Below are 14,435 nucleotides of genomic sequence, written 5' to 3' on the forward strand. Positions count from 1 at the left end.
AAGCGCTCCGATACCTCCGGGTCTAGCCAGCGCTATATAAAACTTTTCAAATAAAATAAATGCAAAATCAAGCCACTTTGGCACCTTTAAGACCTAGATCACACTGACCAGACTACACTAATTTGTAGCAGTTTCAGCCAGATCTAATTACTTCTTCATGTCAAGCTGATGTATTTGCGGTGTCATTTTCTTTACCCTGGTATTGCTTTTGTTACTCTAATGTGGTTTTTGGGTGGTAGTTTTTTACCTGGGAAATTGTGCCAAAACCATGAGATTGTAAACCTATTGTCATCCTTAATTTTTAAAGAAACTTTCTTTGATCACTGAAATATTTTGTGGGCAGTTCATATTTCCAACTCCGTTTGCACTGTAGTACCAACTCCATGTGTTTTGCCTTCCCTTTTCCCAATGCTTTAGATGTTCAAAAATTTCCTTTGAGGATGAAGGACAATGATCTTCTGGTCACTGAGCTTTATCGAGACCCGTCTGAAGATGCCATAACTGCACTTAGTGTCTACCTCACACCAAAAACAAGTAAGTGTTCGAGTTAGATGGAGTTGAAATGTTACTTTGTTGACACTTTGACACTTGGCTCTGCAGATCTGGTTCTGCTGCCATGGTCCATGGTCTGTATGGTTCTTTTTAGATCAAAGGTTTGTAGTGCCTCGATTGGCCTTTTGTTTGTATTGGGATTCAGGCGACTGAACGCATGTTCAACCATTTGTCTCTTAATATGTCATTTGGGAGTACCAGGAATGTATTTGAGACCGGTTTCATCAACGATTTAGAGAGTAACCCCCTTTATAAAGGCACAGGGGATAGGGTTCAGTATTGGTTTGGCTGAACACTTTCAGACAGCGATGGCGGGCGCTGCTCAACGAAAGTGGGGGGGGGCAGTTAGGGGTGTGTGGGGGAATTGAGGGATAAAATAATATTTTAATAAATAACACCTTCTGTTGCCCGACGCCGTCGGCCGCCTCTGTGCTTGACTCCCTGCAGTCTCTAGGAAGGCTCAGGCTACCCAGCCTATCCAGACGCTGCCCTCATGCTATGAGAGCAGCACCAGGGTTGGTCTGAGCGGCATGCTCTGCCGCTCCGACACTTCCTGGGAGCCTGCGGCTTTTCTCCAACCTGGCTGTCAACACAGCTGGGTTGGGGAAATAGAAGTGCGCATGTCTGCTTGGCCGGCCTGAGACGGCCGGCCAAACTTACATGTGCACTTCTAAGTGCTCACCACTCCTGCCTGTTATGGCCTGGCCCCGCACGCAAGCCCCTCACACAAAAATAAAATATTATTGTTTTAATATTTTTTTTTCTGCGACTGACTCTTACCATTGGGGGGCGCTCCTCCGCCATTACGGAGGAGCTGCCCCTTTCAGACAAGTGTTACATTGGGAGTTTGAATTTCTGCAGAAGATTTACAGAAGCTGATGCTTACATGAGCTTATCGAGTGAAGCTTTGGTTTGTGAACCTTGAACATAAAATGGTGAGATAGAGCTGTCTCTTGTTCTTAGTTCGAATGACTAAATGTGGACAGTAAAAGTGGGTTTCAATCATTTCACTATATTCTGCTCTAAAGCAGGAAGGCGTTAACGTGACTGATAAGATCCCCCAGTATTTGCATAAATGCAAATTAAGCAACCGATTCTGTGCCATCATCATCTACTTGTTTTGACATCTTAGCACACACTGATTTAGAAGGGATCGAAATGTTACAAAAATGCATAGCTTTCTTTAGGAATTCCTATTCAAAATGTTTTTCTCCCAGGCACGAAAAGCAAAAAAGTCCATTTCATTAACACTGTCCTTTCGCCTTCCCAAATGTAAACTAGAGAAAGTAAAACATATATTGTTGTGCTGAGCAGAACGCCAGCCTTCATGTACACACTTTGTGCAGTGAAACTTGCCCTGGTGTATTTGCCATATCCCAGTTATGTCCTAAAGCTTTCCTTTCAGAATTCCCTGTTTTCTTACCATAGGGCCTCTTGAAACACCCCCGTCATTTTAAAAAAATAAAGCTCTCCAGAGCAGTATGGTACATTTTATATCTATTATGGACGCGACAAAGAGGTACTTAAGGATTCAAAGTGCTGAACTTGTGTAAAAAAACAAGTGTATTGTGAGTGCCATTTATTGTGTGATTTGCCTCTTCAAAATGCTACTGCATGGAGAATTGTATCTAATGTAAACATGAATTTGCGTGAATAGTAAAACATATCCACGGAAAGGAAGGGATTGTTCTTCCTACCCTGTTTTAATTATTTACAAGTGTATACGTTTTTTGTTTCCTGCTGCATACAAAATTTGAGTGCCCGGTTCCATAGTTTTGGGGTGTTTCTCTATTGCAGCAAATATGTTGCATCTTCAAATGCAGGAAACAATTCAACAACTGAAAGGTGACCAGTAAGCTTTTTTTAAACTGCCAGGTGTGACCTTGCACCCCATGGGCAGCCTGCAGTTTTGCAACGAAGGGTGAATTATGTGGCAAATGCGGCAAACTTCTATTTACACGGAGACCGACACATGGTCTTGACCATAATCTCCGCACCCCATATTTGCTTATGCCAGACTTGCATCCGATCCCTCTTTTGTTTTCGTGCTTCAGAATTTTCCCACAGAATAGGGAAGAGCAAAAGGTGAATTTGGGTCTAGGGTAAATGTACAGTCACCAGCACCAACACCCTCGTGTTAGGCATTCAGTCTTGTAAATGGACTCCCACACTCAAAATGTAAAATGGTGTCCAATTTTCTCCTGGGAGTGGGCAGAAATCGTTGCACAAAGAGGGGGCTCGTGCAGAGGTGCTGATTGTGTGCGCATGTACATCTCGAGGCCTTGAGAAGCATCTAGTCTTTCTGTGCTGTTGCACCTGGATACCACACAGTGTTAAGAGGAGAAAACCATCACTAAGAAGAGAGTACCCAGCAAAATAACCTAATTCAAAGATGTTTACTTTGAAAGTAGTTTCCTTTTTAGGTTTGGCGTTAGCTAACAGCTTTTATTTACTGAAATTAGGGGCTTTCAGCCAGCTCTGTTCACCAAGAAGGCTATTATTCACCTCTTTTTTTTCTCGTCCACTACATCATACAGCATGGGACAGTGTACCATCCTTCTTCAGCCATTGGTTAACTTCACTGTGACTGACGTCATTCCATCCTTTCACAAGGAGCACATCCACACACAAAGTAGTTCCCTTCGTTGCCGGATTTACTATGGCAATGTGCGCTTTTTTAGCCCCAAAAAATGTTTTTGCTCTTAGCCAAGACCTTCTTTTGTTTCAGTTTTATATTGACAAGGGGCCAGCAGCACCTCTAAAAATAAAGCTGTGCAAAAACCGTGATGAAACATAACAAGCATTGGTAAATCCAAAAGGTTGTCAGCCAGTGCCAGTCATTTAGGTTTTGTCAATGCTTGTTTGAATCTATATACTATCCCCCATTCTTTCACTTTCTGTTGTGTCTGTATATCTCTCTCATCATGTGACATTCACTTTACAAATTCTAGATCTAGATCTGTTTGTAAACATGACCAGTTCTCTTCTGTAAGTTGTGTTTGTAATGTACTCTAAGTGTGCTTTATTATTGATCTGCCAGGCGACAGTGGTAACTGGATTGAAATTGCCTATGGCACCAGCTCGGGCATTGTGCGCGTGATTGTGCAGCACCCAGAGACGGTGGGCTCAGGACCTCAACTCTTTCAGACTTTCACTGTGCACCGAAGCCCTGTCACAAAGATCATGCTGTCTGAAAAGCACCTGATCTCAGGTAAGAGAGTGCAATGAGACTTCAGGCCAAGTTAATAGCAGAGTGCTTTTTGCAAAGGAAAATGTAGAAAAGCTATTGTTTTATTTAAAGAAAATGTTCTCTTTCTCATGTTTATAATAATGTTTCTCTATTTCTGTTAGCTTGTGCTAAGTATGGCTTTGCGTTTTTGTGGTAACCCATTTTATATTCAACAGCCACTCAGATGTGAAGAGCTCGGGTTTAAATGGATATGTGGCACTACCTTGAGTCTCGCTACGGAGGTCAGAGTGCGGCCTCATTCAAGGAACCTGATGCCCAGTCGATATGTCCAGGACAAGAACCCTGCTGTTTCTTCTTACCCTATCTTGTCGTGTTCTCTTGCCTTGCAAGAAGGAACTTTAGTAAATCGGTACATTGACGAGTGTTGTGGTCTCTTCAGGATGTGGCATAATCAAGTCCTCACTGACCACAATGACTTGACTGATCCGAGTCTTTCATTAAAAAAACACACACATTAGTTACACATGTCCATTGTAATATTTGTAACTTCATAGCCCAAGGGCTAAAAGACTTGCATCTCAGGTGAAAAACATTAAGCACAGCTAGGCAGTTAAACTGGTAGGCAAGCTTGTCACTATGGATGCGTGCAAAAGGATGAGAAAAATGGGAAGAATGAAATCCACCAAATTTACCATTCAGCCACGGTGATGGAAGCCAAGAGATTCTGCATGTGGTTTCAGCCCTCAAACGCCACCCCACACTTGAACATGGTGCCCTGTGGCCTTCGTGTACAGCAAATTTGTTTCAAGATGGCAGCCTCAGTTGTAATCAGTCTAGTTGACGTCCCTGCAAAAAATCACTTAGGCCAGAATGAAAAAGGTAATTCTGATTCATTGCAAGTTGCAACAATCAGATTGGCCTTTCTTTTCTGACCAATCTGCCTTGATGGAGAGCGTTCACTAGATCGTGTGAAGCACCAGCAGCAAAAATTCTTTTGCCATGTTTGCAGTACATAAAAGTCGCAGTGCAGACATTTCGGGCCATGATACTCTGTGACTTCCGTGCTCCGCACTAGCGTTCCACCCCCTCAAGTGGCGACATTCTATTCTGGGTGGAATGCACAATGAAGGAGGCTCGGTAGCCGCCATTCCAAAGCTCTGTTGAGCGACAGTAAACCATTTTGACCATCCATGCTTGCCACTGTAACTGGTACAAAAAACAATGATCCTAGACCTAAAATTTAAATACAAATGGTATGTATCCAATCCACAGTCTAAAATTCCATAAACCATTTCATGGGCACAAACATAATTCCGCTCACAGTAATCAATACAGTAATTTAAACTAAAAGAAGTGCAACAACCAAATTGCTTTTGCCAAAAGATTTAATAATATATCAAATGGCGAACAGTTAAACATTCAGTGTTGAAATAAGGTAAAAGGGGAAGGTTTCCCCTAGAGAACGTGCAGAAGAAAGTGCTTAGGTGTTTGTGGGGTGGGGGTAAGGTTAAGAATAGTGTAGGTAGAGAAGAATTAGAGCATTTCAACTATTAACTGGTTATACATCCCAGTCTTGGTGGGCCTGGCCACGTACATTCATACAAAGAACTTTTCTGTATAATTCGTAAACAACTAAGTTTGTTCCAGGCCTTATTGAGGGGCGTCGACGTTTCGACCCGACTTAGGGGCTCCGAGGGTAAGTTATACCTCGGCCATGCGGGTCTTCTTCAGGACTGTAGGAGGCAATCAAGGATAGGTATGATGGATAAGTCATATACCTACAGGATAAGGGTGAGGCTAGGTTAGGAAGTTGCACCATCTAGGAGAGTAGTAGTTTGGGTACATGGGGCTGCTGGCTTACCCGCAGAGTTATATTGGGGTGTGGATTCCTCCAGGGGGTAAGTTCCTATGATCATTCAACACGGCACAGTATGCAAAGGCTGTAGGGACGATAAAAAACGGAAGGCTATTTTAAGAACTTGAAACTCCCAACCTCAACGTATTAATGGTAGGCTGAGAGCTGTTGTGAAATTACCTTCATGCACATGTGCGACATATCCCCATTGCAGATGCTGTTTTCTGCCACATCAAGGTAATTTCATGTGCACTATGTATAATGTAAAGAAAATTGTGAAGGGAAATTATGTTTCAGCTAACGTAAATGCGTTGTCCTTTTCCACGATGCATATGCTTCTAATGAGGTTCTCAGTTGAGAACAAAAACCTACGTTAATATTTTAAGAATTCTACCTCCTAGGCGATCAAGAGTTTAGCAACATCAATAGCCTTTGTTATCTTGCACATCAGCTTGATAACTCCCAGGGGATAATGGGCATTTGTTCTTTTTACCGCCTTTCTTTAGAATAACAAAATGCAGCGAGGTTGTCCTTAAAACTGCAATATGTAATAGTTATTTTAGTGCGCCTATTTTCACTTGCCGTTTTTTAGGTTGAATCTGGGCAGCGCATGCGCTGCTCTGCGAGGCATGCAGTATTCGAGTATGGACTTTAGGCCTGCCAACTCTCCGACCATATTTTTTATTGACTTGTGCCGTTGCCCTTCGAAAATGCTGGCTTCTGATTCGTTAATTGGCTTGTTGGTTTCACCTTAGTACCGCCTTGTCTTCATTTGTAACCTCTCATGAGAACTGGCCCTTTTACCTCTGTTGTTACAGGGTACATCTTATTTAGTCTGTAACGCTATTGTTCGAGGCATGTGGGCTGCTGAATTCATATCTGTGCATAGATCGCCGCCTAGTGTTGGGTCCGGATGTTTGCACGTTGTTGTCCTGGAAGAGTCTTCGAAGTATCCTGGGATAGGTGACTCCTCCCCTGGACTACAGTGCGCATGGGCATCCTCTCCATCCTCAGATTGTTTTTTTCCGCCATTGGGTTCGGATGTGCTTATCTTGACTCAAGTTAGGAAACACTTTTTCCAGGCCAAAAGGCCTTTAGTTCGCGTCGGTACTGTTCCCGATCGGTATCGATAGTATCTTTGTTAGTTTACTAACTTCCAGAACCAACTTTTTCGCATCTTACCCGACCATCGACCCGACATCGACGATGGAATCGAGGACACCATTCAAGCGGTGCCCTGTATGCAATGCGAAATATCCACACATCGACGTCCATCCGGTGTGCAACAAATGCCTTTCACCGGATCACGACGAATCTACATGTATGGCCTGTGCCCGATTTCGATCCAAGAAGACTCTCCGGAATCGACGAGCGGCGAGACTCGAGGCGCAGCAAGCGGCACCGGCCCCGGCCGACATCTTCAGCGCCGAGACCGAAGATGTCGAAGAAGTGGAGAACCTACCCTCCAGTCCCGCTTCCGAACATGACTCCGGATCGGAAGACGTCGACGAAACACTCTTTCGCAGAGATGAAGACGACACCGAGGTAGGAGACTACAATGAGGCCTTAGGGGCCGAAGAGAGTAGCTCCGATGACGAGCAAGGCCTACCCGTTCAGACTGAGGAAATCCCAGTGCAACAGTCTATGGCTCCGGTCGAGGGATCGCCTTCGGGCCTTACCCAAGACCTATCCCGCAGTTCTTCGGCCCCGCCCTCGGGCCCGGCCTCGGACATTCAGCGGCAGCCATTAATGCCCAAACCGGCTGGTTTCCCTTCTTCGAAACCGAAACCAAAAGCTGTATTGGTTCAACTGAAACCGAACCCGAAAGTGGCGCTGGTCGGATCGAGGCCCTCCACACCTTCGACGCCAGCAAAACCCGTCGGCACCGAGCGCAACAAACGAGACTTCGGTGCCGAGCTTGAAGCGGCCGACGTCGGAGTCGACATACGGAAAAAGACCTTCGGTCCCACCAAACCTACTCGGCTCCCGGCACCGACGCAATCGGCTCCGACCCCAAAGGTCAAACTGCCTGCCGCGTCTCCCACCGCTTCGACGGCACCACCAAAGCCACACTCATCGAAGACGTCGACGGCCATTCCCGCCCCTCGACTCGATGACTCACCGGCGCCGAAAAAGTCCACGCCCGCCTCCACAGAACCGGTCGGCGCAAAGGAATCGAGGGCGCTCCAGGTGCCACCCGTTGCTGCGCAACGCACCAAAAACAAAACGGTCCTCCAGGACACGTCGGGCTCCGAGCCAATAAAAGCTCCAACAGCCTCTTCGGCACCAGCCAACATTACTTTTGGCCTGCCACCATCCACGGCCCCGAAACTGTTCCAAATCAGGACACGGGTCACCCACACCACGATCACGCCTGCCGAACGCTCTGCGGAGACGTCTCCATCGCATCTCATCGACGCCGACACCGGCAGGAGGATTATCAACAAAAGGAGAATAACTTCTGAGCCAGCTTTGGACTCCTTCCGGATCCCACTTAAGAGAAAGCTGCCAGTGGCTTCGGAACCAGTTCTTTACGAACCTTTCCATTCACCCTACCAGGATCCACAATCCTTCTCTCCCACACACTCCGACACGGATGCGTTGGAGGACTACATGGGTGACCAAGTCCCCTACCCCGGAGGGATGGACCCTGATGGCCAACAGGACCCTGATCAAGCTTGGGATGACCCTGTAGACCCAGGTGCACCTATGGATGCACAGGACCCGCAACTCTATGGAGCAAAAACATCTCCCACAGAGGACACTGCCGCGTTCAACGCTCTAATTGAACGTGCTGCGGCCAATCATTGGGTGCAACTTCACTCTGACACCATCGAGGACGACTTTCTCATGGATACTTTCGCATCCTCAGAAAGGAATATAAAGACTCTGCCCATGTTAAAGGGGGTCCTCAAACCAGCAAAGGACATCTTCAAGGAACCCACCAGGGCAAGAGTGATAAACCCCAGGATCGACAAAAAATACAGATCAGCGCCTGGGGACCCTACTTACATTAGAGGCCAGTTACCTCTGGATTCCATTGTCGTTGCGAATGCTCGCAAGAGGGCACACTCGCAAACAACAGGTGACGCTCCTTCCCCGGACAAAGAGTCCAAGGTGCTGGAGACCTCTGGCAAACGGGTTGCCGCCCAGGCAGCTAACATATGGCGCATTGCCAATACTCAAGCGCTCCTCGCTCGCTACGATAGAGCGCACTACGACACATTAGAGCAACTACTCCAACATCTCCCTGACCAATTCAAAGAAGGTGCAGAGATCCTCATCAGGGAGGGACAACTGCTCACAAATGCATCCATTAAGTGTGCACTGGATGCCGCAGATACAGCTGCCAGAGCCATAAACACTAGCGTCATGTTGCGACGACACGCCTGGTTGCGAATCTCCGGATTCAAACCGGAGGTACAAAATAACATCCTCAACCAACCTGTCAACCCCGACTAATTATTCGGGCCGGAGGTTGACACCACCCTAGAGAAAATAAAAAAGGACACAGACACTGCAAAGTCCATGGGGGCCCTACAAACGCAGTCCTTTCGGAGCGGCTCCTTTCGTCGCCCCGGAAATAGAGGAGCAGGTAGAGGACAGGGGTCACAGCAAACCTACAACAAGGGCAACACGCAAAACACCTACGATAAAAACACCCGGGGTGGATATCGTGGCTCCAGCACAAAGGGCAGAGGACGCGGCTACGGCAACACCAGGTCCTCCCCCAAGAACAAGCAGTGACGCCCTCTCCCTTCCTCCCGACCACATAACACCTGTCGGGGGAAGGCTACAAAGGTTCCTGTCCACGTGGAACTCCATCACCACGGACAGGGGGGTCAAAGATATTGTCAAATACGGTTATTGCCTAGAATTTACCTCAACTCCACCCACAATACCTCCAAAAAACCGTCCTATGTCCTCAGAGCACTCCACGCTCTTACAGCAGGAGGTGCAAAGTATGCTACTAAAAGGCGCAATAGAGGTCGTACCCGTCCACGAGCAAGGTACGGGGGTGTACTCCCTGTACTTTTTAATACCGAAAAAGGACGGGTCACTCAGACCTATATTAGACCTGAAACCCCTGAACCAGTACATTCTTTCCGAGCATTTTCACATGCTCACTTTACAGCAAGTCCTCCCGCTGCTCAAGCAGGGAGACTTCCTGGCCACACTGGACCTCAAAGATGCGTATTTCCACATACCCATTCACCCCTCACACAAGAAATACCTCAGGTTCACTGTTCAAGGGCAGCACTACCAATTCAAAGTCCTCCCCTTCGGCGTGACAACAGCACCCAGGGTGTTCACAAAGTGCCTAGCTACTGTGGCGGCACATCTACGGAGGCAGCACATACACGTCTACCCTTACCTGGACGACTGGCTCGTTCAAGCGAAGTCAGCCCAGCAATGTGCCAGCCACATGTCCCGCACCATTCACCTCCTTCACAGTCTGGGTTTCTCACTAAATTACCCAAAATCCCATCTCCAGCCCGCACACGTACAACAGTACCTAGGTGCGACTATAGACACTCTGGCGGCCACAGCTCAGCCAAATTTAGTGAGAATCAACAGCATGCAAATGCTGATTTCCAAGTTCAAACCACAACACTCCCTTCCCGCGCGAGTGTTCATGCAGTTGATAGGCATGATCGCCTCCTGCATTTTCATAGTCCCACACGCGAGACTACATATGCGCCTGCTTCAGGAGTGCTTAGCACGTCAGTGGAATCAGGCTCAAGGACAGTTGAAAGACCTAGTGTTGGTGAGCGGTCGGGCATACAACTCTCTGCATTGGTGGAATCCACAAAACCTTTGCAAGGGCCGACCGTTCCAAGAGCCTGTCCCACAAATAATACTGACGGCGGACGCGTCTCTCCAGGGATGGGGAGCTCATGTACTCCATTACACAGTGCAGGGACTATGGACAACACAACAAAAGAAGATGCACATCAACCTTCTAGAACTGATGGCAATCTTCCTGGCTATAAAAGCATTCAAAGTACACTTGTGCAACAAAGTCGTGTTGATCCGAACGGACAACATGACTGCCATGTACTACATACAGAAGCAGGGAGGAACACACTCTCCACAGTTGTCTCATCTGGCTCAGAGCATGTGGAAGTGGGCCATTCAGAGGAACATGTTCCTCATGGCAGAACACCTCCCCGGCAAGGACAACCAGATGGCGGATCTGCTCAGCAGACACAGCCACCAGATGCACGAGTGGGAGTTACACCCATCAGTACTCCAACCGTACTTCCAGCAATGGGGTCATCCAGAGATAGACCTATTCGCCACAAGCGAAAACGCAAAATGCCCAAGCTTTGCCGCCAGGTTCCCACATCCGCAGTCGCAGGGCAATGCGATATGGATGAACTGGTCCGGCAGATTTGCGTACGCTTTTCCCCCAGCACCACTGATACCGCTGGTGGCACGCAAACTCAGACAACATTCACTGACCCTCGTCCAGGTTGCTCCAACGTGGGCACGCCAACCATGGTACACCACCTTTCTCGAACTTTCCGTGGTGCCGCATCAAAGGCTGCGGATCAAACCCGCGCATTTGACGCAGAACCATGGAGAGATTCAGCACCCAGATCCGCAACAGCTGAACCTGGCAATCTGGCTCCTGAAGTCCTAGAGTTTGGCTACCTAAACCTGCCACCTGACTGTATGGACATCATTAAGGAGGCCAGGAGACCCACTACCAGAGCTTGCTATGCAGCCAAATGGAAAAGGTTCGTCATTTATTGCAATAATAATGACATTAACCCGCTAGACGCATCCATCCAAAACATAATTTGTTACCTCTTACACCTATACCGATGCAATCTGGCGTACACCTCTATACGTGTCCATTTGACCGCAATATCAGCCTATCTGCAGACCAGGCAGCACCTCTCTCTATTCAGAGTGCCTGCCATCAAAGCATTCTTGGAAGGACTCAAACGAGTCATTCCACCAAGCCACCCACCGGCTCCGATGTGGAACCTCAACTTGGTCCTCACACGCCTGATGGGTCCACCCTTTGAACCTCTACACTCATGCGAGATTCAATTCCTTACCTGGAAAGTAGCTTTCCTAGTAGCGATAACTTCTTTACGAAGAGTTAGTGAACTCCAGGCACTAACTGTTCAAGAGCCATTTATACAGGTTCACGCCAACAGGGTCGTACTACGTACCAACCCCAAATTCATGCCCAAGGTGATATCGCAGTTCCACATGAATCAAACTATTGAACTGCCTGTTTTCTTTCAAAACCCACAAACTGTCGCAGAAAGGGCACTGCATACACTAGATGTGAAAAGGGCCCTCATGTATTATATCGACAGGACCAAACCCTTTAGGAAAACAAAACAACTTTTCGTTGCCTTTGCCCCACACCACAAAGGTAACGCTATCTCCAAAGCAGGTATAGCCAGATGGATCGTTAAATGTATTCAAATTTGCTATCAAAAGGCTAAACGCACATTAACGATTCCCCCACGAGCCCACTCAACACGTAAGTTAGGGGCCTCCATGGCTTTCCTAGGTAACATTCCTTTGCATGATATATGTAGAGCAGCCACCTGGTCCACTACACATACATTTACCAAACACTATTGTGTAGATGTGCAATCAAAACAGCAGGCAGCTGTAGGACAGGCTGTTCTCAAAACTCTTTTTCAGACCGCTGCAGCTGGCACTGGTAGCCGCCGCTAATAAGAGGGCACTGCTGTATATTCTATGCACAGATATGAATTCAGCAGACCACATGCCTCGAACTGAATATGCTACTTACCAGTATGCATCTGTTCTTGGCATGTAGGGCTGCTGACATTCATATCGCCCTCCCTCCTCCCCGGCGCCTGTAGCAGCTGCAGCTCTCAGAATTACTGTAAAGCATGGTCATCACTTTCTGTATCTACTCCATCACTGCCACAATGGCGAAAAACAATCTGAGGATGGAGAGGATGCCCATGCGCACTGTAGTCCAGGGGAGGAGTCACCTATCCCAGGATACTTCGAAGACTCTTCCAGGACAACAACGTGCAAACATCCGGACCCAACACTAGGCGGCGATCTATGCACAGATATGAATGTCAGCAGCCCTACATGCCAAGAACAGATGCATACTGGTAAGAAGCATATTCATTCTTTAATGAGTTTCTCCTACTGCATGCACGACATGCTTTCCTGCAACATTCAGCGTGACATGTGCGATTTCACTTTCCAAGCAGCCAGGGACAATGGCGGCCGCTTCTTTTAAATGAAATAGGTCTTGCATTTACAAGAGTTTGAGCTATTGGTATTGTAAACGACAATGCCTTTTATTTATGTGTTAATTATCAAAACAGATAAATAAAAGGCATTGTCATTTACAATGCCAATAGCTTAAACTCTCGCAAATGCGAGACCTATTGCATTGCAAATGCTTGTTACTCAGTGTTACTGTTATTGGCAGTATGGACAGGACTTCAGCAGTAATTTCCTAGCCCACATACCACCCTGGATATGGCAGGTTAACTGTTTGCTGTTTAGAATATAGTCTCACTTCAATAAGAAAAAGTGTCATGAAATGATTTAATGATCTGTGAAGATCTTTATGTGATCACCTATGCATCTGGGAACCTGCCTGTTCTAGACACCTGCCATTTTGAAGGTCCAGTCATTCCCTTGTAGTCATTTGTTGTCCTTCCTTCTAGTTTGCGCAGATAACAATCACGTGCGTACCTGGACTGTTACCCGATTTCGCGGCATGATCTCCACCCAGCCCGGCTCCACCCCTCTGGCCTCCTTCAAGATCCTGGCACTGGAAGATATCGACGGACATGCCGGCTGCAGCGCTGGCACTGACATTGGTAGGCAGTCAATGCGCTATAAATCTCACATTTGTATTGTTTCCGAGAGAGAGACCGACTACGTGCTGTAGTAAATTCAACACACTCAATTAACTCAAGACAGCATAAAATAAAAATGTACAAGCGCAGTGCAAAAAAAGCCATGAGCACCGAAAGACTCTAAGAATCTTGTAGTATAGATCTCTTTTCAGTTTTAAAATCCTTTGATAACGGAATACCTGAAAGTGCACATGTGTGTTTGAATGCGGATAAAACGATTCACCAGACTAGTGCTAGTGCCCCTCTTACATATACTGAGGGACCTCTGTGCACAGTACCCAATGAATCACTTGTAGGCGTTTGTGTGTGTATCACTAGTCCCAGATGATGGATTAAGGGCACTGTGTGATTTCTGGTATAGAAGCCTTGTCCAATCAGCCTTGTCTGTGCTGCATATTATAAATAGGGCTCCTGGTTTTATGGCATTTATTTTTTGACATTTCCCTCTGAATTTATCCATATTTATTTTTTACTGATGTTATTTGTATTTTCCCATATTTATTTGAGGTTATGTGTATAAATGAAGTTGAAATGAGTATATTTTCACATTTATGTAACTAATAAATGTGCAAGCATGCTTGAACGCCTAATCGGTTCCAGTGATAGTAACACCCAGAGATGATAAATCAATGCACTTAAATGAAAACATGAACATTTTTAGTGTCAAGGTTGTGCATATCTACTGCTGTTTAAGCTTCTTTTCTAAAAATTCAATTTGTTCAACTCCTTACCTATCAATACGCACAGCTATTGACCTGGCAGTCATGACTGGCAGCATTTAAAATCTCTGTAAAAAAAAAAAAAGGCAATTTCCGTTTTTTCCACATTTAAAAATAAATACAGACAGGAAAATCAATGGTTTATGTCTATATTTATATGTAAAAATCCGTAAAAATGGAAAACAGCTAGCCTTATTTATAAAATGTCGATAAAACCATCACCAAGCTGAGAT

The 14,435-nt window shown here is 46.3% G+C and overlaps 1 protein-coding gene across 2 annotated transcripts in view; it reads left to right on the top strand.

The window, feature by feature from the left end:
* The window catches only part of SHKBP1 (SH3KBP1 binding protein 1), a 231,297-nt gene that overhangs the window by 166,457 nt on the left and 50,405 nt on the right, over positions 1-14,435 (top strand). For both annotated transcript variants that reach the window (XM_085625394.1, XM_085625395.1), the window contains exons 12-14: positions 418-534; positions 3,593-3,763; positions 13,289-13,444. In XM_085625394.1, the coding sequence (XP_085481520.1) occupies positions 418-534; positions 3,593-3,763; positions 13,289-13,444 (444 nt within the window). The remainder of the gene's footprint in view (positions 1-417; positions 535-3,592; positions 3,764-13,288; positions 13,445-14,435) is intronic.

Source organism: Triturus cristatus, chromosome 9, assembly GCF_964204655.1.
Source record: "Triturus cristatus chromosome 9, aTriCri1.1, whole genome shotgun sequence".
Classification (NCBI taxonomy): Eukaryota; Metazoa; Chordata; class Amphibia; order Caudata; family Salamandridae; genus Triturus; species Triturus cristatus.